This window comes from Aquila chrysaetos, chromosome 8 (genome assembly GCF_900496995.4).
Source record: "Aquila chrysaetos chrysaetos chromosome 8, bAquChr1.4, whole genome shotgun sequence".
NCBI classification, from domain to species: Eukaryota; Metazoa; Chordata; class Aves; order Accipitriformes; family Accipitridae; genus Aquila; species Aquila chrysaetos.
This window is the reverse complement of record NC_044011.1, coordinates 25451552-25478012: the sequence shown is the minus strand read 5'-3', so window position 1 is coordinate 25478012 and position 26461 is coordinate 25451552. Positions and strand designations below refer to the sequence as shown.

Genomic DNA, 26461 nt, shown 5'->3' with positions numbered 1-26461 from the left:
CACTGATTTGTTCTGTTCACATGTTGAATTAAATTCTGCCAATAATGTCAAATTGTATTTCATCTGTTTGCAGTGATAGCTCTCTCAAGCTTTATCATATCCTGTAAGCTAGATTTGATAGCTTTGAGACAGAACAGTATCTAACCCTGTGAGAAATTCTGGCTAAATTGGTGGAATCACTTGCAGTATCCATTTTAGGATGTGCATGTCATGTATGAACAAAACCATATAGGACTAGTTTAAAATCATTTTCATGCTAAACCATCTCCAATACCTTCTTTCCTCTCAACATTTTAGATGGGTAATTTTGTACTTTTTGGCTATAAAGGTTATTTTCCAATTTGCTTAGAGCCACATACTTTTACAGTAAAAGCCCTGATACTGCAAACACATAAGCATATGCCTAATTTTACCTAGTGACAAAATCTCTTATATACTTACTAACAGGGTAAAGGCATTTATAAGATTTGGGCTTTATTTGGCTTTCAGGAAATCTTTTTACACTCCTTCAAATACTTCAAGCAACCCTTTTATTGAGCAAACTATGCCTGCAAGGCTACAAAGGAAACCCAAAATAAAAACAGAGATATCTGCACATTTCTCCAAGAAGGACAGTTTTTTCCATTTAAGTTTTAAATGGAAGAGAGAAGGAAGAAGAAAAGTCATAGCAGCACCTGTTACACTGCCTGTTAAACCCATCAACAGGGCAAAATGTGGTATGAACATGGCCATCAGCAGAGTTAGCACGAGAAATGAGCCTCTTACACCCAGAGCAAATAGTGGAGATCTGTAATTGGAATGGTTGCCTCTAGAAATACAAGCATACACAATTTCTGTGGCTGCAAAAAAGGGCAAAGGGTAAGAAAGAAGAGCCTTGGTTAAGAGACACAAATTCACTAGGGTTTGAAGAAATGATGGCAGGTTGTCAGTAATAACTTCCTTTGTCTCTTCACCCCAGGTCAAGAATGCAGTCAGTGCAAAGGTTGTTTTCAAGACACAAGCAAAAAAGTGAGTCCAATTCAGCATACATCTAAATTCCCCTGGGTTTTTCATGTTACCTTCAAGTGTGGGAAGAAATATTTGTGAAGTGTAACTGAAAATGATCACCCCTACAGAGACCAAGAAGTCCTCAAACTCAATGGAGAGTCTGAATTTTGCCCAGGACCACTGATGTATTTGGGTGAGGCAGTAAGTCATCACTACAAGGATGACAATGAAATGGACTAAGGAGCAAAGCTGGCTGAGTTTGGAAACAATTTTGAGAGTCTTGATAAATACACAAGGCAGCAGTGTAACAAATGCAATTACAGTCCAAGTTTTCTCAGTCACTGGTACATATGGAAAACTATGTGACAGCAAGTTCCCACTAGCAACCAGATACAAAATACATGTCATGATCAGTTCCATCACTTGGGTCACATTGACAACTATGCCACCTAGTTTGGGAGATAGCTTTTTGCAGCAGGCATTCGCAATATCTTCATACGTGTCTCTCACTCTTATGAGCTGCCCATCTTCATTTTCTTCATACAGGCAAGCTATTAGAATTTTGCCTGTGTAACAGCATAATGCTGCAGCCAAGATAATAAGAAACAGGCCACTGTATCCACTGTGGAGAAGAGCATACGGCAATCCTAGGACAAATATTCCCTGAAGAGGAAAAAGAGAAAGAAAAGATAGCACAAAATCCCTGAGGCAAAATGTTTACTAGAAGCCACACTCCCAAGTCTGCCCTCCACTGAACATTGCTTTCATCTAACTGCATGGTGGAAGTCCTGCTACATTCACCTAAGTAAGTAACAATCATGAGAAATGTGTTTATTTATGATAAATGAAATTATCAGCAAAAATAACTGCTCCTATCAACACACATGTAATGATAAGCTAAGAAAAAGAGAATGTGACTGAATGATAGAGTCAGGTTCCTAGTTAATATTTAATGCTGATGTGATTAGAAGCACATTTTAGAAGGTGCATAGGCAGTTATTCAGTCAACATGCATATTAATGAAACGGGTTCACTATCAGTAAAATTAAGCAACTGTAGCATCATCTGTACAAGTTTCATTCAAGTTAAAAATAGCACTGTAGGCAGATCCAGTAATGACAATTCTCTTCAGTCTAAAAATTCTCAACAGACCTCTGGAAAGAAAATGGCATTAGAGTGACATCAGGCTTCACCTGTGTTTCCTCTGTGGCTTCTGTGTGCCTCATGCAGCCTTTGCTCTTGTTAAGTTCACTGCTAAAGTGATTCTTCTCACAGCTGAGATTCCAGACTGTGCAAACTTATTTGGGTGTTTAAAAATACATGTAAAACATATAGACATACTTTTCTCTAAACAGGTACTGAAAGGAACAGAATTCTACTTGTTTTATCCAGTAAAAAAAAAGTGGCATTTTAGTTTCACAGAACACTGTGTGTATTTCTTTGTTTTCTTGTGTATTTTCCCCTCTTTCTTCACTGTATTTAAGGACAAACAGCACTTTTATGTGGTTTAATTTCCATCAGCACAAAACCAACAAAACCCTTGAATAATAGTTATTTATAAAAAGATCCAATTTAGGAAAGATGCTTCGGTGACATTTCTCTTTTTATGCTACAAAGCTGAAATTAAGCATTGCACATTAGTCAGACTGGTCAGGCGTTTTTATTCTTGATGACTGAAGAAAGGAAGGGAGGAAACAAAATACAGTTAACTAGTTCTACAGAAATTTTTACTTCAGTATTTCTTACAGCACCGATGACACGATGAAATATGAGCATTTGTGCTCATGTTTGCTATTCCAGCCTGACAGAAGGACTTGATTTGGATCAAACCCATCTAAACTCTATTGCTGACCAAACCTGAGCAACCCCATCTGCTCTGCAAAACCCATGAATACCCAACAGAAACAGGCCTCCTCGCAGAAGGGACAACCCACTCTTCTCTCACTTCCCAAATGGGTAGTGCCACTGACTGCTTTCAGGACCCAAAGCAGAAGAGGTGAGTTTAATTTAGAGGTGGTCTAAACCTTAATTTCAGAGTTTTCCATCTACAATCATGGACATGAGGCCATGCGGGTGACAAGTGTTTCAGGCATGCTTCTATCTTTGGTGTCTTCTATGAACTCCCTCAGGTTTTATACCCAGCAGACAGTTTCTGTGAGGGCAGTCTAGGAGCCCAGCTCTGCTGGAGCTCATCAAGAAGGCAGGTGCCTGTCTCAGCTTTGTAGGGTTTATACCTAGCATCCCACTTCTAAGTGATACAAGTACTCCCAGGCCTGATCCATAAGAAGGGCTCTGAAGAGAGGCAATTTTTCAAACACTAAATAATCATCGATGTATAAAAAGTATGCTCCTATTCTTCCAGCCACAAAATAGCAGTCCTTTTTGGGCAGACTGTGGGATGAGCATCAACCAGAAAAGAGAAATGGATGTCCTTAAACTAGGGTAGTATTTTTTCTCGAAGTCAATGAGAAAAATGGAGTGCCTATCATATGAATGAACAGCATTGCCTATTTCAGCAGGCTTCACTCTAGATGCAGATATCTTCAGCTTTCAGCTGAATTAGAGCTGGAAGAATCATATTAGATACATGCCCTAGTACATTTTGATTAAAAAGGTCTATGCCATTATGTACTAAAACGGAAGTACCTCAGTTATAATTACTGATATAATAATAAAGTTATTGACTAGACACCTTTTTTGGTTGTTTTCAATGACTTCATTTACAGCAATGGTTTTGTATAAGTCACAAGTGCCATTTCATTTAGGAGCTGGGATGTTCAGCTACATAGCTTGTGGCACTTCAGTCACCCAAATCTCCCCACTCCAATGGCTTAGCTCCATTCTAATACAGGTCTCATGACCCAATTAGCTTGCCGTGAAATTAGCATTTCTTTTGTACGTGAGCTTCACAGAAGTGTTCAAAATTCTACCGTTTCTGCCGCCTAACAGTCTACTTCCTTAAAAAGACTAGATATATGGCTGTATCCAGACTGCAGGTAGCACACATGTAAACAGTAGCTTTTGATATCATGCCTTTTTTAATTGTGGTTTTCACTGACTGTCAAATTAGATAGTTGCCTAAAGAACAAAATGTGATTTCTTTCCTATGAAAACAATCCTTGGAGAACATTTACATAACAGATTAAGTTTAAAACCATCACAAATAAACCAAGGCTATGAAAAAATCAGGAAGATAAAAGCCACAGAGTCATCTTCCAAATTAACATAAGAACAATGATGTTTTCTCAGTTCCTTGCAGTTTGTAGCAAGCTTATCTCATTTGTTCCATACTCACAGCGTTACTACTTTGCCCCTTAACCTGCTTTTAGGAGTTCAAATTGTATCTGCTGACCCAAAGGGTTACTGTATAATTAAACCACAGGTAAGTGTCAGCACAGGCCTTACCCACACAATGGCTTCTCCCCTGCTGAATTTAGTCTATTAACGTTTATATGACTAGCCTCAACCTAAACCAAAGCATAAGTCTTTCAGAGACGTTATCACATTAGACAGCCATTTACAGTCCTCCCCACTGTAGGTGTCTGCCTTTCCATGCTTAATGGTTAGTTTAATCAGAGCATAATGTAATTCTAACCTCTGACATCTCCTTGATGTTGTTTATATCAAATAATTTTGTTTGGTACCTAACATAGACCACAGGATGATAGGTGCAGTTTTTTGGTTGCGGTTTTTTTTTTTTCATCTTCTGAATTCAGACCTTATTAAACAAATCCAACTTTGCACTATATATTCTTTCTTAAAGTCATATATCAGTGATTGCCAATTTCAAAGTTTAGAATTTCTAAACTGAACCTTTCTACAGAAATTGTAAGTTTTCCTTTCAGCTGATGTCTTTGACATCTTTTTCCCAGAGTTTGTAAACTTCAGTTTTCAGTTAATAACAGAAAGCAAACATTGTGGACATAACTGGTTTTGCAGCTTTTTGGATACGAGCATGGTTAGTAGAGAGAAATGGGAGAACTCTGAACATGCCAATACAGTAAGTATGTACATGGTGAAATGACTGCTTTTCCTGCCTTGCCAGAAATGTTTCTTTCCATTTAAAAAAAAAAAAAAAGAAAAGAAAAGAAAAAAAAAGGTTTCATGTATCAGCACGTTGTCAAATTTCTACAAAATAGCCAAAAAAATGTTAGTGATGAGAACTCAAAGAACGAAAACCCCTTTGTCAGACTTCAAACCCCATTTTGGATTTGATCTTCTGTTCTTATCTTTCCAAAAACAATACTTTCTGTTAGGACCATTTCCTGAATGTCACCAAGTTTAAATAGTTTAGTTTCAAAGAAGAAGATATCTTTAATAAGCACTTATTTTGCTGTCAATGTAATGTAACAATACAGGCATGGAGCTGTGTTCTCCATTTTAAAGCTGCTCAGCAACCTTAGAGCATTGCTTAGAGTGACTTATCTTTGGAAAATTCCTCCTCCATCAAGAAATCCTTTCATGGATGTTGCTGAAGGTAGCTTTTGCACCCCTCTTATGAGGAGTGGGTGTACAGAGAATGTAGACAGAGCATGTCAACATTTCACTGATTCTTTGCTAGTGGAAGAGGGACACAGGTAATTCCTACACCATTTGTCAATGCACATTTGGTCAGCCTGGCCCCAGCACTTGCTCTTATTGAGTCGTCTGATCCTACGTTCTCGCCTCCAAATTATGGCACAGACAGCCTTAGCTGTGAGGCATCAATTAAAAATGATCAGCAAAAGGAACTGTTTCTTAAATTGCCCCCCAGCTCTTAGTTTTAGTGTTCTGTCTGGGAAGTGTTCCTGTCTGAGTGGTTTTATTTCCAACTGTTCTAGTGCAAAGTCAAATATCTTAGCTCTAAATCTGCTGGTTTGAGGTTATCTGTTTATAAAATACAATAGCACAGGGAAAAAGCACTCACGCAGTTGGGTATATGGGAGTTGGGGTTTTTGAAACAGTCCTCTATCACGACTCAGCTTGAGTGGTTGTGTTATTTGCCATCACTCCGTCCATCCACCCTGTATAGGGAGGGATCCCAAACCTGCCCAGCAGGCTGCATCTTCCCTTGTCTCCCAAGACGTTTGCAAGACTTGGGTATTTTCACGCTAGACTAAGGATGGAAGTGGACTGTTCATTGTCAACGAGTGCATACATGTGCCTGGGTGGAGGTCTGTGTCAAACATCCAGAGCAGCCATAGGCGGCTGGGCCGGGAAAGAAGAAAGGACTGAGGGCTGAACTGGTGATCAGCCTTTGAAGAAATGGCAAGGAGAAGGGTGGAAAGGGCATGTAAGGAAAGGTCAGACTCAGCTAGAAGCTATTTATTAGCCGTGTCAGAATACCCCCAAGCGGGAGCAGCCAGGTATGACAGGTACCACCAGAAATTACCAATCCACCTACAATACAAAACAAGCAGATCAGGATTTCCAAATTACATCTGCACATTAAAACATTTTTGCACTTGTCGATGGTTTGACTGCAATATTTGGACTACATGGGAGTGTTTTCCACACCAGCAAGGCTGGCCGCTTCTTTAAAAACACTAGCTATCTATCTGGATTAGTGTAGAATGCAAAAAGTGGGCCTTCTGCTATCATACTGCTGTTTGATACTACGTCATCTCAGGGCAAGCACCTCCCCAAGGAATAAAATGTGTTTAGAAAAATGCATAAATGAACACAGTCAAGCAGTCTGAGAAAATATCAAAATTCCTTAATGTTCAGTTGTAAGACTTTTTAGTCCCAGGTAAAATGCTTCATTTCATAGACTGTTTTAACTTGAAATATGACACTTTGGAAAAAAAAAAGCAGATTGAAAGGTAATTAAAAAGTAAAGAAGATCAAATCATGGTCAGAGTTGACACATGCCAAAAGACAATGAAATAAAATGGAGTAAAAAGGAATGCTAAAAAAAAGAGAGAAAAAAAGATTTCACCTTAAGACTTAATCAGGTGGAAAAATAAATTAAGAAATTCAGAAGAATTTAACTGAAAATTATTCAGTTAGTACTCCTATATGCAGAATACATGCTAATATGCCAGACTGCTGAATTAGCTCTGATTGCCTTTCTCAACATCTGCAGTTACTCCACTGGAACAGTTCATTTAAGCCTAACTATTTTCCCAACTGTGTATTTGATTCCCTGCATGAACATGGGCTAGGCATAGAAACTATACAGGAAAGTCTCCTTCATGGATCTTCTTGGAAGAGTAGGGAGATGAATTCAAGAACTCTGCTTTTTCAGTACACTTTTACAAAATATTTATTTATGTTGTTTAGCATTTGTTGTCATTTAAAATAAATCATTTTCCTGAACTGATGCAAGCCTGTGTTGCTGTGGTATTTATATGAAGATACAACTTTATTAGCACTAAATTAGAAAATATAGCAAATCCCTTAATCTCATGCCATGATAACAGAGCTACTTGCTTGTTGACCTCCATGCTCTTTTTTCTTTCTCAGCCACCACTGTGATCAATGGTGATTTTGTATCTTCTTCCAGATCACTGTTGACTACATTGAATAATGCTGGACCAGATGCCAATTATGCTACTAGATAACCTCCTAACCCTACTAGAAACTCATTCCTTTGACAATAGATCCACACTGACAGTTACTTTTGGGGGATTTGTCATTTAGGTAGTTGTTAATCTATTTAAGATGTATTCTATTGTTGCACTAATTTTTAAATCAGAATGTTGTGTATTAATGTGTCAAAATTCCTTTTAAAACTCTAAATATATTATTTATCTTTCACTGACTATATTAAAATCTCATCAAAGAATTATGTCAAGTGTGTTTAAAAAGGAGTGTAAGGACTCTTTCTCCAAAACAATAATGATTGACGCTAATTATATTCCTAGCTTTTTAATCTGTATCAATTAAAACCTGTATTAACAATTACATTTTTTTTCTCGGAACTGTTGCTAGGTTTCCCCAGTCAGGATTTAACTGGCTTCTTAAATATTGGAATGATATCCACAATATTCTGAAAATTCCACATGTAATAGTGATTGAATAAGAGTATTATCAGGTCAGATCTCTCCTTTGTTATGTCTCCCAAGTGCAAACTTGCTGGGCATTCTGCTTTCAAAATATTAAGGAGATACGTTTTAACATCCATTTTAAATAGTAACTGTAGTTATCGAATAGTTAATTGTCCAAGTCTAAGCTTGGAAAAAATAGGCACCTTGATTTATAACTCACACCTATCTTAAGATAGGTCATTAGCAGAGCTGAGATGAATTTCCTTTCAGAGATGCCTGTTTCTCTTGCTGGGCAAGACAGTGTGTACACAGTGAAGTATAGACACACAGCTAGAAACTCTGAGAGTTAACTTTTAAATGTCTTATGCAGAACAGCATGATGCCCATCCTGAAAAATTACAAAATGGCCCACTGTTCTGTGCTGTGAGTACATCCTCCTGTTTCTCTACAGAGACTACTTAAGAACAGTTGCATCTTTTTTCAGAGTTAAGAACAATTTTAGAACCTCCCTCTGCTGCTAATGTAGGAAATCAGTGTAGCAAAATTCAGTGAGAGATCTTAAAGAAGAGGAAGGTGATCTTACATTAGAAAATCTCTAAGTTGATTTTTCCCACTCTCACATCCACATACTCAACAGCACTGGTGTGTGTGTCCTCGTGGCTTTGCCAGGATCACTTGTGTACAAGGAGGAGGACAAGGGATGCCGGCAGTCAAGTGCTCACGATGTGTCTGGTGTTCATCTTGACTAGTGGTGACAAACAGATTTTGGATTTACCTTCTATACTGTCCTGGAATGGATGCAGCTTTGGATCTTTTGCCTCATTATTTTGCCTCATCCCTCATAAATATTAGGCAGAATTCCTGACTTTCACAGTACTGCTGCTTTCCTTATCTGCATGTTTTATAGATGCTGTCCTCTACTTCATTCCCTTAACACTTATCTATAGGTCAGTTTTTCTACCTCTCCGTTTGAATGAAATCACATATACGGTGCTCTGTAGCAGTTAACACATACCTTTCTTTTTAACTTTGTTCTGCTGTTTTACCTGGTGCTTTTAGACAAGCATACACAGTCACATATATAGACACACACTTCCATTCATACTTAATTTATACCGTGATTAGTATTTCTGTTGCAAATTTCTACACTAAACCTAGCCTTTTTTTCCTTAAATCCTAAAAATTATTTTCTTACTGTCCTAATCCCTGGGAGATGCATTTTTTCCTAGTCTCTTTGGGTTCCTATATCTCTTTGCTACACTTCGTAATTTATAATTTACAATGATTACTTTCACCCTCCCTTTCTCCCTTTTGCTATTTTTTTTTTTTAATTGATACATTCACTTCACACTTGAAGTAGGAGGGGGTTTAACACATAGGCGTACTATTTCTTAATTATGAGATGTGGCTTCTGGTCATCTCATAAATTCTTGTTAAACAACTTTCAATTTGCTTCCACAATTGGCTGTCTGTATTTATTCTTCCTAATCAATTATCTCTCATAATTTTCTCCAGGTCTGTAAAATTCATTCTTTTGAAGTACCAAGTATATATATTACTGTCCTCTGTTTTCCCATAATGAATGTAATTAGATCCACTAATCTGTTCATCTTTATTCAATGTAATGAGGCTCAAAATAGAATTACCTTATGCTAGGTACATTACCTTTTGTGTTAGATAATTATCATCTATCATTTTTAGAAACTTTAATGATGTTTTACTACAGACTGCATACAATCTCCAGCATAAGTCTTTAAAACTGAAGTCACCAAGAACAATAAAATTTTTCTTTCCAGACAATATCTCTAACACAGATAATCATCTCTCTAACACAGAGTGCCACCCTCATTTCTTTTACCTACTCTTTTTTTGTAAATATGCTTTATCTAATTATTTTTAAATTCCAGTCACATAAATCATCCCACCATGTATTTGCAGTATCAGTTATATCCTACTTCTTCTCAGCAGTAAAAATTTCTGGTTCCCTAGCTGGCTACCCAGACTCCTGGCACTGCTCTACAGACACCAGGGAAAGAATTCATCTGCTTTCCCACTCCACAGTTTGTTCACAGCTCAGCTGAGTTTGTATTAAAAAATACTACAAGCTGTTCTGTGGAAAACTTCAAATATTGTCCATGGCCTGTATGACCTTAGCAGCAGATCCATCTCCTTTAATGTCAGTGAAAAATCTTCCTTTAACTTCAGGGATGGTTGAATTGGACCCCAGAAAACTTGTTTTTCCTGATTTTTCTTATTCTTTCTCTCTGCCAATGCCAGCCTGTTTTAGCTGCAGGAAGAAAAGTGGCTAAGGTGTTTATTCTGTGATTAATGCCTACAATCACCTTATATACTGACAGAAACTTTAGAAGTGTTGTTCTGTCAATCCTTCAGGTCCCATAAGCAGATGATAAGGCAGATAGACTGCTCAGGAGATGCTGTGATAAGATGAGCAAGTAAGGAAGTAGCGTGGTCTGCACTGCAAAATGTATGTGAACATTTGGCAGAAGCCACTGATTTTAGTCTCCTTTTAGTGGCCAGATTAGTCTTATGAATCTCCTAAAGATTAGGAAAGGGAACAGAGGAAACAAAATGTCTCAACAAAAAAGGAATTGCTGCTATTGAGTGTGACAGCTGATCCCATTGGCTTTGCTATTGGTTTAAATATTTGTTCTAAAACTGAAATAATATGCTTGATGCTTAATTCTGCATGGTTTGATACAAAATGTTAGTTTGCATAAATTCAGAGCTGTCTGCAAGAATGCACTGAATCACACTAAGTAAATCTCCCAAGCAAATTACCTTTTAAGAAAACATATTATTTTGCTTGGTCCCAAAGGAGAAAGCAGGCTTTGGTAAAAGAATGAGGGCTTTTATTACGTGTTATGTAGCGGAGAGGAAAAAGAGATGAAAATGTAAGGCAGTCAAAACTAAAACAAACACTATTTTCAAAGTTAGTAGTGGCAAGCAACATGGACCCTTAACATGGCTGCTTACCTATTTCTCACATTATAGCTCATCACAGATTCTCAGATCTTCACCTGAAGGCAAGCAAGTACTCAAAACATCCAGTGCGAGTGAGTTCCCATGAAAATGTGGTCAAAAGAGCTTGAGGGCAGGCAGAGAGGGGACTTTGGGAGACTAAAAGCAAAGCAAAGCAAAGCAGTGGGGAGCCAAATAACTATTTGAGTGTGCACTGACATAACAAAAGGAAGAGTTAAAGTGCATAGTAAGTTCAAAATCAGGCCGGGAGAAAGCATTTGGCTAGTTAGGAGTTTTTCTTGAATGCTGCCTGTATGGGACAAGCCACAGTTCTTGTTACTTTTAACAAGTAAGGTTGAAGAGGAAATGGAAAAAACCAAACCCATACTACAAAGAACTTTGCACTGGAACAAACTTTATGCACATCTGAGAGGTGAAAAGGAAGCCAGGTTACATCTTCTGGAAGATGGGTTGTATTTTCTGAAAACTGGCATAGGATTTGTCATGACTGCATGCAGAACAAAAGGCCACGTGCAGCGCCTGAATCCTCCCCTGGCTAATATCAACCTCTTCTTTCCTCAGCACAGGCCCAACCACTAGTTATAGGTGGACTCTTACTCAAGATATAATGACTCCCAGAGATCAGCAATAAAGGGGATATTTGTCTTAGAGCACTGCCTGGAGAGAATACAGTTAATAGTCTGATTGAAAGACATAAATATTGGGATACTATTATTTTTGGTCTCTAGGAATCAGTAAACTGATATGGAGTATCATAGTATATTCTTCTGGAATACGTGAGAAAAGATGCTGTCTTACAATTAGGCTGAGTATAGACAACAAATCTCTACTGCTTTTCCTCTCTTAACCTCAGTTAAACTTCAGTGGCAGCCCCAGAGGGTTCTGCCTTTGGGATGAAAGAAGCAGCAACTGATTTTACTGCTGATATTTCATCATGCACAGATACAGATAAAGTTGAGGTTGCAAATGAGTTCCTGTAATAGAAGTGTCTCTCTCCTATAATGACATAAAAGATCACATCATTCTTAATATTCAGCAAAGTAGAATAATTCCCCTAATTTCAAGTAGATTAGACAAACATTCCCAAATGTCTATAATTAATAATAAAGATAAAAACTAAAGATCAGAAAAGAAATGTGACTGAGTTTTCTGGCACGCCCTGAGTACTCAGCATAAAAGCAAAGTTATTTAAGCTCTCCTTTTAGAAAAAAAAATTAAATTTTGAACATAGTTGTGCATTGTGAAACCAGGCATGTGGCATGTAAAATGCATGCTGAAGATGTCTTCTTAATGTCTCTAGAGGTAAAATACTTGAAGTATTACTACTTGAGGAGGTATTTCTTGTTCTGTTTGTACAGACTGTGACAAAGTAGTTCTTGACTTCTACTGGCCCATGAACAAAAGTACTGGAGGTATAAAGTAAGTCATATTCCTTTACTGTGTTTTTTCTCTTTTCATTTTCCATTTTTTAAAAATTTATTTTCTTAGTCTGCAGTCACACTGGAAAGACTTGGACACAGGACGCTGTCTGGAAACAACAGCTGAGGATCTCTGGATGAACAAACCGGGGACCTTGATTATTCTTGACTTTTGACAAAGACCTCAAGTTTATTCTTAACTTTTAGATACAAATACTGTCTGTATGGATAGAGAGAAAAACACTTCTTTCATTATTAAAATGAAGTTAGTTAAGTAATTGCTGTAAAAGTTTGTATATTTTAAAAACCAGTTTTGTTTATTTTTCTTAACCTGAGCCATTCTGACAGTGCTAGGAAAACTCAGCTCTGTTGGATCTGTCCTTTGTTCATACGTCACTGTTGAGAGCTGTAGTGATTTCATATTTGAGAAATTTATTTTAAGACTGCATTTAGTTTCTGTTCCTTTCTCCTAAATAACTTTCATTTCCCACATTCAAATTTTTAGTCAAAGTCCCAATTTATTCATGAGGTGAAATGAATGGATTTTAAGTGAGAACTCAGTGACTATTACTAAAGTTACTGAAGTGACTACTTTTTTTACACTCTTTGGTACCCAAGAAAATGATCGCTTCTTAGCATCTATGAACTGGATTAATCTCACCCAACTTCTTCTGTCTAAAACAGACATCTAATGAATGAGTACACACAGTAGCAGAAAAGACATACATGAGGAATCTACTTTGCTTTGATGCACACTTACTAGGAATGGGATTCCTAACTTCACCTATCTAAATACAGCAAAAAGTAAAGCTAATCTACTAGCTCTGGAAAGGATGGATAGAAATAAGGATCACCAGAGGACTATTCATTTCAACAGTGTAGGGCACTTATTTTAGGATTTGTGAATCTCCATCAGAGAGGCCTGTCTCTCTATGTGGTCTGTAGAGTCAGATGAATTCCTTTATGAAGGCCATGAGACTGTGAGGTGCCTTGGAAGAGCAAATGAAGAGCAGGAAGCTGGATAACTTGGGAATATGACTGCACCAGGGGAAGCAGGAACAGGGGGAAAAAGGTGTCATTAGGTGAACTGGAGAATGCTAGAACATAAGGTTGTGAACCATATGAGGTAGAAACAAGGGGTAGGAGAATATGATGGGCAAGGGGCTGTGAGGAAAAATGACTGGATATGAGAAATATCTAACTACAGGCATAAGACAGAAATAAGTAGAAGGCTAGATGGAAAGTATGCATTATGCAGCTGATTATCCTTTCAGATTAGGAAGGGAAACCTTCAGGGGTGGAATGGCAGCTCCTCACAATTTAGTAGATAGTAAAGAGTATCTGAAATCCCATCCAAGCAGCAAAGGGAAGCCTACAGTTTTGTGCAGGTATTGTATTTTTAACTTGAGATGACAACAATAAAAAGTACAAAAGGAAGAGCTCTGAGAGCAGCTGGCTTCCCAGCTGAAGTGAAAAAAAGTCAGCAGGCAAGCAAAAGCAACAAGAGCAGGAGTGGAGAACTCATTTTAAACTCCAGATCCCAATTAAAGCTTAGAAGAAGATTTTTAAGTCCCACAAGAGAAGGTGGCTGGGGAGATGTCATTTGGAGTTGCAGAAACCATGCAGACAACGAGACAAGAGAACAACTTTAAAATGTAGTGAGATAGAAGTGCCAACTTCTAAATATGATACAAATAGTAAAATGAGGGAATTAACAGTCATTATAAAAGAAAAAATAACTTATAAATAACTTTCTTATTAAAGAGAAATAATATATCTTGCATCATATAATTCTTATATCTATATTTACATTTCTTCAGGCTTCAGTAGAACCATTCATAATTTCTGAAATACCCAGATTTAGTTTGAACTAATCAAACTAGAATGGGTTTTAAAACTGAAAAAAATCCTCAGCTTATCAGGGAGGAACTAGCCTGAATCAAACATATTTCCTAGAGGGGAAAACCGAGCAATAAAAAAACCCATCATGAATGGAAATACCCATGTAAAGTAAAGGCAAAAGCTGTAGCTACAAAAACTGATAACATAAAAAAACCAAAAATGCTTGCTCTAGGGACCTACAAAACATAATCTGGTGGTGTTGTTATTTGTGTCAACTCAAGAAATGGACTGAGAGAAATTGAAATGGATAGCAGAGTATGTGTGTATGAGTTGAAGCGAATGTTTCCTCACTTTGACTCATATGTTTACATTTTTTAGAAGTAAATATTAAACTTGATTTTTTTTTTTTGTTAGCTATTTAGTGAACACAGTATTGTACATATGGCAAAACTAGTGCCACTGGCCAAGAATACAGAGAAATGTTGCTTTCCAAGAAACATGGTGTGTGTGGGGAGAAGAGGGAGAATAGATGCAAATAGAAGTCAATTTCTTTTATTTAGCTTTAGGGGCAAAATGTTTTATACAGCTTACTGTGCTAAAACTAGGTTACAATATATCATCTTCAATACTGTGTGTAATCAGTGTTTGGGGCTTTTTATTTTCTCAAATAGCTCCATTTGCTCATTCAGACAGAGCTTGTGCCATTTCAGCAAATCTCCTGCTGTCAGGAATTATACACATTGAAGTAAACTGTAGACTAACCATCTACGGATTGTGTGGAAGAAGCTTCACCATTTGGAAAGTCTGTTACAGAAACATTACTATTTCTGATTCTATCAGTACATTATAATAATTCAGATATCCTTTACTTTCAGCATTAAATTCTCATACACACTTGCAGATGTTGAGCTTGTCAACATTTATTCCTTGATGAACCCTAAGGCTCACTCTTTCTTTTTACAAAAAAATGAGCTCCCTTCTGAAAATTTCCTAATGGCAGTGAAGGAAGTTTATGACAAACAGGAAAGGAATGCAATCTGACAAAATATTTTACTTTCTGCTGCCTATCACTATGTTCTTGCTGACTTGGGAAGAATGTTATCTTGGAAGGAGTTATATGTGTAAATATGGTTTATTAAAGCAAATTCACTGAGGTTACACACCTCATAAGTTTAAGAATAAGGGACAGAAGGAACATTTTTAAGAAGAATATTTTCCATCAGTGATAGCTGGTCAATGGCATGTGCTATAGAGAGGCACAAGTGTACAAATGATCTCGGCCAGAGAAGACTGGTAAATAATTATAATAGGTAATTTGGGCTTTGTTCTGAAAGGTGACTGTTAAACAATATCACAACAATAAAGTAAGCAGTTATAACAGCTATGGAAATTCAAAGGTGCCTAATAACAGTGTTTTTAAATACCATGTGACCTGCCATGAATTAAAAAAGGAGAAATTATACCATCTGTTTTCATTCAGCTTGTTAAAAATGCTTTCAGGGATTGATGAGACCAAAAAGCATGGTAGATTAATTTGATTTTACTGTAGCGGGAAAGTACATCAGCTATTCCCTTCACCTGAGGGAGCCAGAGACCCTTGTTCTGCAACAAGTTGTGGTGCATTGGGTTCTCCCATGGAATAAAGTGATTATTATTTTCAAGTAGCTGACAGTTACTTGATCCTGTTTGGTAATATTTACTATTTCAAAGGGTATAATTTTCATAACACTACTATCCATTTATCTTTGATATCATGGTTCTGTCATTCTCTTTCTTGACCATCTGGATTTTTAAGATGGTATGCCCATTTTAATGGCTGAATATTCTAAAGGTACTCTTATCACATTAGTCTGCTGATTTACCTTGTGCTCAGCCCCTACAATGGGTCTCAATAGCAAGGAGAATCCATTCTATATAGAAAAAAAGAGAGGAAATCCAATCAAATGCCAAGTTGATTTATCACAGGCCACATTTAAACAATCATTATTTTGTAAAGAGTTTCTGTAAAATAGAAAACATTTTGAGACTTACTTTCAAAATTGTTTTCATTATTGGAGCACCTGGAAGTCCTTGATTGGAATCCCATTGTGAAGGGCACTGTGCAAACAAAGTACAAAAAGATGGTCTCTTCTCTAAAGAACTTAAAATCTAGGGGTAAGATAACAGGAAACAAATACAGGCAGTCAAGGAAACCTTGAGTCAATACTGGAAACTGTGAGTCAAGAGAGTAAATGGTGGTTTTAATGTAGCTTATAACTGTGAAATTTTCAGCAAAAGGACATTTCTAAGAGGATCAGAGGAGTGTAAATAAATATCTTCATATAAGTTCATAGCAATGCTTGTTTAAATATTTAACAAATTGACAATGGTAATTGTAACTGGAAGAACAGAGATCAGAGTCAATAGATGCAGAAGGATAAATGGTAGATTGTTAAAGAAAAGATGAGTAGCTTACATTTGATTTGATGGTTGAAGAGGTTCTTGCAAGAGCTGGTGGACACATGGGGTATGGAACTGCATTAGCTTTCCAGGTGGGTGTGCACGGGGTGAGCTTGGCAAGGTCAGGGAAGAGTGTGCTACTGTGACCCAGATGGGGAATTACTAGTGCTCAGATGAGAGTTTTAGCCTTGTGGATCAGTAAATCAGACTATGTATTAGTGAGGTTTTACAGTAAAAATAAGCAGAAGCTCGACAAAGTCTGAGTGTGAAGATTTAGCAAGACGGTTGACTGAAACAAGATGCCAGATGATAGGCCTGCATGGCAGCAAGGACAAAGACATTCACAGGTGGTGAGGAAAGGTTGGTGTGGGCAGGCTCTGGATGGAAGGCAAGGAGCTCTGTTTAGCTGCTTCACCTGACTGCTGAACAGACAGACCAGTATTTTATATGGGCAGCAGAGGGATCTAAATAAGATGAGAACTTGAACCGGCCCAGGAAAACACACTCTGCTGTCGTCACACACTCCCACAGGCAGTGAAGGATGTGGTGTCTATAGGCAGTGTTTGTAGCAGCCCCAAGAGCCTGAGTCTGCTGCAAGTGATGACCTCAGGGAGGAAGGCGCGAGGCAGAAGTTCCAGAGAGATTGCCAGCATTTGTTGTGTGCCTCGTTACGGACAGCTGTATAGAGCATAGGAAGCTGGTCGTGACCCTGTGTATTAATTCATGTAATATTTTTCCTTATGAAAAATTCTTGCAATGAAAAATACAAATAGAGTGGTGAAGTGCGTGTGTGCCTGTAGTTATCTACCTACCAATGAAAAAGCTTTTTTTAGGCATTAACACCCCCAGAGTAGGCCATCTCCCGGGAGGTTTGACAGTTTCCTACTGATGAAATGAAAGAAAAAGAGGTCTGGGAGGCGGAACCACAATGCTCAGTGTTACTCACACTACAATTTATTTTATACGTCATGGGAGAAATGCAAACTGACACGCTCTTTTTGCAAATATATATGTAAATGTGCATGTAAATCACACCTGTCACTTGGCAGGCTGTCTATCAAGCTCTAGCAACACCATTGATAGCAGTTGGCCTTTGAAGAATGGCAGGGTTTAAAGCACTTGGGTGGAGATGTGCATTCACTTCATTCACGTAACTGTACTTAAGCTGACTGAAATATAAAATAGTAGAAATACTGACGTCCTCACTAAGGGTGTCTGTTGGCAAGCTGAATTTGGCAGCATGGCAAACCAACTTGCAAATTCCTATTAACACAAAAGTTCCTGTTATTACTGGCTAGAAAGCACTGCTGTAAGGAGAAGAGTTGAGCTGGTTTCTCCCAGCTTCTCCACTCAACCCCACACCAGGGAACACCCGTTCCCTGCTCTGACTCCCTCAGACCCACAGGGAGCTCCCTCTCACTGCGGGGCAGGAGGGAGCAAGCGGGAGGGCCCCCAGCATGAGGTCATGTTTACCTTTGACCACTAAAGCTTTGTTCATAGCCTTTACTGGCAAATGAGTTAGAGGGGTGGTTGAAAATCAGTGTCCAAGTACTCAGCTGCGTCTGTGCACTTTGCCTCTTTGTCCTCAAACACACACTGGGTAGTGACAAAACTGCCATTTTGCACTGGAATGCAGCAGTTAGTTAGGATAAGCACCAGCAAGATCTATGTGGTCTACTACTTGTATCCAGTGTCCGCGCCCGGGTGCTGGCAGCAGGGTCTACAGGGCAGCCTCTGTGAGGAGAGGCCGGGGTTGCCCCGGGCTGGACACAGCTGGTTCCAGCCAGCTCCAGCCGACCCACTGCAGGGCATGGCTGAGCCCCTCAGCCAAGATGGCGGTGCCTCAGGGAAAGTGTGTGTAAAAAAGGGCTGGAAATGCCACACAGAGAGGAGGAAGGGGGCTGTAGAGGAGTCTGGAGTGAAAGAGTGAAGTTGACCATGAGAAAGGCAGGAAGAAGGGTATTACCTTAATGTTTGTCTTTTTGTTTCCCAATACCAGATGCAGTAATTAAACATATATATATTAATTAGCAATAATTAATAATAATTTTCCCCAAGTTGTGTCTGTTTTGCCCACAACCGTAACTGGTGAGCGAGCTCCCTGTCCTTATCTTGACCCACGCACTTTCTCACTCCTGTTCCCTTTGCTCCCCCCTGCCCAGCTGTGGGTGGGTGGGAGTGAGCGAGCAGCTGGGTGGGAGCATGGCTATTAGCCAAGGCTAACCTGCCACACTACTGTATGCTTACTTGCTAGTTCATTTGTCCTTTTACATGCACAAAATTTGAAGTACCAGCTACTTCATGTAGGAGGACTATAGCCTCACACCTATATTACAACTGTTCCAAAAGATTAATAGTAGTAGATTTTCCAGATCAAAAGATTTTCAAACTTACATTACAAGTGAACAAACAACAAGAAGTCTCCCCTTACAAGAAACAGGCACTTGCAAATTCCACAAGACTTTCCTGACTGTGACAAACTGCACATCAACCCCAGGATAAGTATACTATGCATTGCAGTGACTTAGCTACTGTTTCTAAGAATAACCTGCAAGATAATATGGTGGCTTTGAAATTTAGATGCTGAAATATACAGATTTCAAAAGTACTAGCCAAGAAGAGTTTCAGCTAAAGTTGTTGGAAATGATAGATAATTGACATTGCTAAAAATCAGGTGTCAAATAAATGCATTCTTGAAATGTAAGGTTACAATTTGAGGTTCTGAAACAGAATTATTTAGATATTTTTAAGCACAGCAGTGCTTCTGGCTACTGTTATCAAAAGGATGTAATATGGGACAGCTATGTCAGTAAAGCTCAGGTAAAAATCAGTTAAAGATATAAAATAAAGGTATTGGTTAACAATAGATATTTTAAAATATATCTATCTTACATCCAGTGTAATCGAGATATTCAGATTTAAGGCTGAGGTTGCATGTTAAAATCCATGTTTGTGTTGAGTATTATAATTGAGAATGTCTTCCTCTCATCTCATATGAGATAATTATCTCACACAGTAATAACCTTAAAACATCAAGATCATAAATTATAGACCATTGCGTATCAGTCATAGCCAAACTATTGAGGCTATTAGAGTCATTTATGGAGACAGAGAGAGAGACATCTCCTGTACCTCTTGCAACACATCTATTAGGAAATGCCATTTGGGGCCCATGGTTCGGGCAAGCAGGACTGCTTGTGCTGGTTTTGGCTGAGATAGAGTTAATTTTCTTCACAGTAGCTAGTATGGGGCTATGTTTTGGATTTGTGCTGAAAACAGTGTTGATAATACAGGGATGTTTTCGTTACTGCTGAGCAGCGCTTACACAGAGCCAAGGCCTTTTCTGGTTCTCACCCCACCCCACCGGCAAGGAGGCTGGGGGGGCACAAGGGGTTTGGAGGGGGCACAGCTGGGACAGCTGACCCCAACTGACCAAAAGGATATTCCAGACCATATGACATCATGCTCAGTATATAAAGCTGGGGGAAGAAGAAGGAAGGAGGGGACGTTTGGAGTGGTGGCATTTGTCTTCCCAAGTCACTGTTACATGTGATGGAGCCCTGCTTTCCTGGAGATGGCTGAACACCTGCCTGCCCATGGAAAGTGGTGAATGAATTCCTTGTTTTGCTTTACTTGCGTGTGTGGCTTTTGCTTTACCTATTGTCTTTATCTCAGCCCATGAGTTTTCTTACTTTTACCCTTCCAATTCTCTCCTCCATCCCACCGGGGAGGGGAGGGAGCGAGGAGCTGTGTGGTGCTTAGTTGCCAGCTGGGGTTAAACCATGACACTGCTTTAACTTCTAAAGATTTTTAATATGTCATTTTAACATCTAGAAGGCTGCAAGAATTGCAATACTTATATCCATTACTTGTGTAACCCATGTACTTGTTTCTGGGATGCTTCAAGAGCTAGTATGGTGCTTTCTGAACCAATTCCCAGTATGTTGGGACTAGTCTGTATGTCCAGGGAATAATTTGTGGAGTAGTTATGTTATATCACAGCTCCTGTTTGGTGGCAAATCTGACACAGAGGGGCTATGGAAAACTGATTTGCCACTCCTAACATTTCCATAATAGTTACAGTAGAATATGCTGAGGTAAATCCATTCAATGCTCCCTCCATCTGTTCATTGCCCAGATGATGTGACAAACAACATAAAATGCAAAACCTACAAAACAGCAACTTAAATCCCATGAGAACAATCTAAATATTTCTTCCTGGAACAAGAAACAATTTTAGATGAGACACCTCTCTATGTTTAGGAGTTCTGGCTTCATAACATTTTTAGTATTTGCAGCTGACCAAGGGAAAAGTAGACTGATATAGTGCATTCTCTAACGAGATTTATGGGAATGACAGTTAGTTAACTCAAAATCAGTCCACTGCACAGCGCTTACATGTCAAATAAAGAGATTTCTGTGAAATAGATATAATTTCATTGTTGCAGGATAACACATTTTTGATAAAAAGCTTTTGTGATAGAAAGTACGGTTGGGAATAGAGAGAATATATATCCTGTATGCAGCCTTCTCTGTGCTATATGAATATGTGCACAAAACTAAAGAAATCTACTGCAGCATCTGAGCTGAAATAAAAGGTTATATGAAGTAGTGATGTATGCCTGGAATCTTTTTTTCCCTCAAGAGAAAATCCAAAGAGAAAAACAGGGCACAAACATTAGTTACAGAGTCTTCTTCCCTAAAATACATTTTTTATCAATTGCATTGCATAATGGTGACATTCTATCATAGGAAAAACAGATCTGAATTTAGATGGCTCTCACCAGGCTCTAGGCTTTTTTTGGGTCTCCAGTTGTGGCTATATGGGTTTGTGGTTGCAAACCTATGAAAAATAAATTTGGCCAGTACTGCAGGTGCATTTCAGCTAAAATCATATTAATTGGCATTTTTATGTGCACCACAGTAGTCCTACAGTCTTGGAATTTTACTTTGTGCTGTTATTTTTTGACTAGCTCCATTTGGAAACTTGAATTACTTACTGGTCCTAGGTTAGATATCAGCATCGGGCATCTCCCTTTAATTCTCAGTATCACCTTTTCATATGAAATGCAGAAGTTTATTTCCCTCAGATATCTATAATTTAGATCAGAGTATGACTTTAGCTTCAGTGTTTAATTCAAGGAAGTTACTGCTCTGGGCACCAGAAAGGATTGACCCTTGTTCTCAAGTCTGGAAAATAAATACTTAAGATCAAGTACTGCAGTTAAGATCCAAGTGATTATTTAGTTAAATGTGACTAAATTATTTAAGGTTGAGGGTGAGAAGATTTGTATTGCGGTACATCTAATGACCTGATGGTGAAAACATTTAACTTTCTAAGCAAAGCACGTACATATTTATATTCAGAAAATGCTTAAATATGGTGTCAGTAAAGCTTAATGGGAGGGGTGTTTAGATGCCTTAAAAAGATGTTTGCCGTTATATCTTTAGGGGCATGTCTGCTAATTCTGTTTCTCAGCATCACTGTGTTTTCCACTTAAGTCTTTGGGAGTTGTTGATACTCAGTAAGCATTCTAAAGATTCAATCTATACCAGGGAGATGAAGGCAAGTAACTCAGAGGAAACAGCATAAAAAAATAAATATTAACTATGAGATATTCTCAAGTGAATCTTTTAGAGTAACATAAATAAAAATAAGCCAAATTGGAACCCAATATGGAAATGTATCTATAATGGCACACCATGAAGGATATATAGATATACACTTTCATTTTTAAAAATGGTGATTTTGGAAGTGTTGAGTCTTTTCTAAGCTAATGTACAATTTACAGAATAAAATATAATGAGCATATTTATGATCACTACTGTAATAATTATTAATTTATCATTGATGCATTTTAATATAATTATTATTTATTATAATTGCATTATTGTCATTCCTACAAGCACTCACAACAGACAAGCACCCTGTTGTGTTATTCTGATCACGAAACAAGAAAACTGCCTCTGCTGCAGGTATTTCTAATCTTTGTACAACCTAATCTCTGCACAACCTAATCTCTGCAAAAGACAGGGACAAAAGATGGCCACATTAAGTATCAGATGCATTGGATCTAATGGCACATTCAGTATGCTTTGATACATCATGTTTTACCAAAAGTGCAGGGAAGAATTGTGTGCTTATATTACATTGTGTTTTAAAGATTGTACAAGCATCATAATACTGAAAGCACTTTGGAGCTGTCTGATAAAGTGGTTGACTTTTTTGCACTGTTAAAATTTGTTTGTGCTCCTTAGACCTAAGTGGAGATAGAGTCACAATGGTGTAAATTACAGTTATGCTGAGATGAACATTATTTCACTTCTTGCCATTATTTCACTTCTTCCCTTTCTCTTTCTTGGTTTTTCTCCATTTTTTTGTTGTCTTGTACCCCTTCATGATACTATAGACTGATACTATAGACTGAATACCTTTTTCTTTTACTTTGGCTTTCTCTTTCTTGGACAAACATTCTCTGTAGTGTTCACAACAATCCTCCTACATGTGGCTGGCAAATAAATAGACTTTACTGTCCTTTGGTTCTGCTGTGAAATGCTGTACCATTAAACTACCTTCGTCCTTGTGACTGTTGCTTTGCTTAACTATCCAGCACTACTGTAGAAGTCAGTACAAAATTTGTTGGCCTTTCATTGCTATATACAAACAAATGCAACTTGCATCACTCTGCCAGATGATGCTGTTCATTTTCCCTTTTGAATTAACTCAGCTTTATGGTCTCTGTCCTTACCTAGATTAACTGGATACAGGTTTTCATTTGTCTATGCAGTGTTGGAATATGAAGCATGTTTCCCTGGAAACTTTAAATGTCTGAAGCAATCATTTACACATACGGTATCGTCTCCAAAAGTGCATATTTTTTCAGCTGAAGTCAAAACCAAAATAAAAATCCCTACCTGTTTCTTTGAAAACATGTGCAAATATTTGCATTTAAAACACTGTAAGAAAGCCTTTGTATTTAATTTCAGAAAGCAAAGAATTAATTGTTCCTATAATAAATCTGGATTGTGAAATAATTTCACTTTTAGACTAATTGTATTCACCAGAATAACTGTTTAGAACACTTCTGGATTCTGCTGAAATATTTACCTCTAATTGCCATGCAAAACACTTCTGCCCTTTCCTCTGGGTAGGGCAAAACCAACTGTCATTTTAGCATAGATTGTCTTCACCAGTCAAGAACGTTTGGATTGTTTTAATCATTCTGTTCACAACTCTGACTTTCTCTTCAAAGCTATTCATAGAATTTTTTTCAAACTGTTATTTTTTACTGACAGTTGCCTGTTCAAAATTCTCTCCTCTCCATTCCCCTCCTGCCCTTCCCCTTCCCTTTCTCTGCTCTCTACCTTTGTCCCTAAACCAAATGCCAAGGTATTGGGAAATAGGAAGAATACACACATGTGTACATATATGCACATATGTGTTCACATATGCACACAGTTTCACAATGTGTCATTAGGACACTTTGGCTGTACTATTAATGAAACCGCTGCTCCCAGGCTTTGCCATCCTCAGCCTGCCTTAAGAGGACAGCTCAATACAGCTGTAGACAACTGCTCTTTTAATTGATTTCTAAAATATTTGACCAAATGAGATCCAATAGCAGTATGCAACACTCAGCATGCTGAGAGTTTTGACTAAGACCATAGTTACTGATCTGATTGGATAATTTAGCTTAAATTTGTCCTGTTTTTAAATAGGCAACTGTATGTTTGTGTTTTTACACTGTGTTATCAGTCTATTTTTTAACTGGAAGCTATAATATTAATAATTAATAGTAATTGTGTACATAACGACATTCAGAAATTTTTAGGCACTGTGATGTATTTACAGATGCATTATTACTTTTGTTTTTCAGAAAGTAAAACAATGGGTGAGAGAGGATGTGACTTGCCAAAAGGTCATACAGCAAATATTGACAAAATTGACTTTCAGAATGAAATCTTGGTGTCGGTGAAATCAAAGGCAAAGCTCACAGAGACAACAATGGGCTCTCATCCCAGACTCCTGTCCTGACTAGATGCTGCTGAGGGAGACTGAAGATAAAATGTGTTACTAGAATGTAGTTGGGGTATTTTAGGACTTCATGCTTTTATTCACAGCTGAACGCTTTCTGAGTATGATATGCTACTTTGCCCTGTTATTGTATTGGCTCTCATGTGGTGGTGCTCATGTTTGAAAATACAGCAGGATTAGAAAGAGGTCCTTTTTCTCCTTCTTTGCAGAGCTATGGGATGAACTGGATACATAAACAAATGTTCATCAGCATAATCACAGACTTGTGTGACACTGGAAAGATTATATTTCTATAATTAAAGTGGCATAAAAAGTGTTTAAGTAACAGTTACTGGGACTAGATGGGTCTGTGGATACTGCTTTCTTCTTACCATGTCAGACAGAAAGTTAGTGGTAATGATAGAATTATGTAAGGAAATGAATCATGAAAAGTGAGAAAAAGAATCTGAAACCTTTAATTCTAAATTTAAGGATTCAGAAAGATACTCAAATTCCACACAAGATGCTGGGACCAAATGCTTTCAGTCTTTTCAACTTGACTATTTTCTTTAACATTGACAAGTATTATTACAATCTTGTGCTTCATGCTCTAATTTATATCTAGTCTAGCTTACATGTCAGTAAATTTATGTCTGACGTCAGTCTGGCTCTTTTTAATAGATGTTTACCTCACATTTCTATCAAACTTCTCTGTCACTGAATTCAAAGATATTAAAGATAATGTCTGCGCTTCCAAAACAGGTGCAATCACCACCTTTTCATTTTCACCTAGTTTAAAGATTTTTTAAACTTTAGCTAACATATCTATCTTTTATTCCCTTTGGAACTTTATTTTTTCAGAGTGCTAATTGTATGCAGAAAGGTTGAAGCATGTTACTGATAAATTCATAGAAACCTTTTAGAATATTGCAAAATGATGGTACAGTTAAGTAAAATAAAGCAGGCTAACTGATGACCAGGTTTTTCAAATGATGATTGTAATGAGTGGGGAAGTAAAAGGTTACCTGAATGGCATTTGTTACATTCCATCCTGCTTCCCAGCTGGTGATCAGTTTGACCTGGGCACGTGGCAGGGGAGCTGGGGACTTGTATTCTGGATCCTGGTGGCAAACATCAAGCTCAAAGTTCAGGGGTCCATCTGGTTCCTCTCTCTCCTCACTGTGAGCTAAGTTCAGTTCATCTCTTCTAGCAAAATTCACATGCTCTTCATCAGTGTCTAGGCAACTGTCCCATCTTGCCATTCCCAAAAAGAGAGACGGTGTTTCCCTAAAGCAGTTGAAAAGAGATGAAAAAGTCTGCTTCAGGTAAGCCATCCTGAATATTAAAGTAAAATCTTTCCTTACACGTCTTTATATTCTTCAGCAGTTGTACATTGTTAATCCTTTTGTTAGGTTAGCCTTGATACTGTAGCTATGATTAATGGAGTTTGTTGTCCTTAGTTCATTTATTTGTGCCCGTTTCAAATACCAGCTAAAGAAATATCTCCTGGGTCTTCAACATACTGCCCAGAGTAGTCTGCAGTGAGATTTAGTAGTCTGCAAGCTGCAATTTACAATTCAAATATTTTTCCCTTTTACCTATGGTATCTACTTAGATCAGTCATTCATGGAGCATCTACAGGTGGCTGCAAGAATCTCTTCCTGGAAATTATGCATGTTTCTAATACAAATAAGTAGTTCTGCCAAAAGAAAAAAAATGCTTCGTTAAAAACTAGAGCTGATGGACTGACTGCTAAGTAAATGAATGTAAACAAGTTCACTTTTCCAGATGTG

At 37.9% G+C, this 26461-nt stretch overlaps 1 protein-coding gene across 1 annotated transcript; it reads right to left on the bottom strand.

Annotated features, from left to right (window-relative positions):
* Nucleotides 1-498: 498 nt before the first annotated feature.
* Nucleotides 499-25930, bottom strand: LOC115344842 (vesicular inhibitory amino acid transporter-like). Its single transcript, XM_030022791.1, has 2 exons — nucleotides 25694-25930; nucleotides 499-1650 (listed from the first exon to the last, which is right to left on the bottom strand). The coding sequence occupies exons 1-2, from the start codon at nucleotides 25928-25930 to the stop codon at nucleotides 499-501; spliced, it is 1389 nt and encodes a 462-aa protein (XP_029878651.1).
* Nucleotides 25931-26461: the final 531 nt, after the last annotated feature.

Excerpts from the sequence above, each read along its gene's own strand:
- LOC115344842 (XM_030022791.1), bottom strand. The coding sequence starts at position 25,930 with ATGGCAAGATGGGACAGTTGCCTAGACACTGATGAAGAGCATGTGAAT. Across the intron at positions 1,651-25,693 it reads ATGTAACAAATGCCATTCAG|GGAATATTTGTCCTAGGATT; the intron begins GTAACCTTTTAC and ends TTTCCTCTTCAG.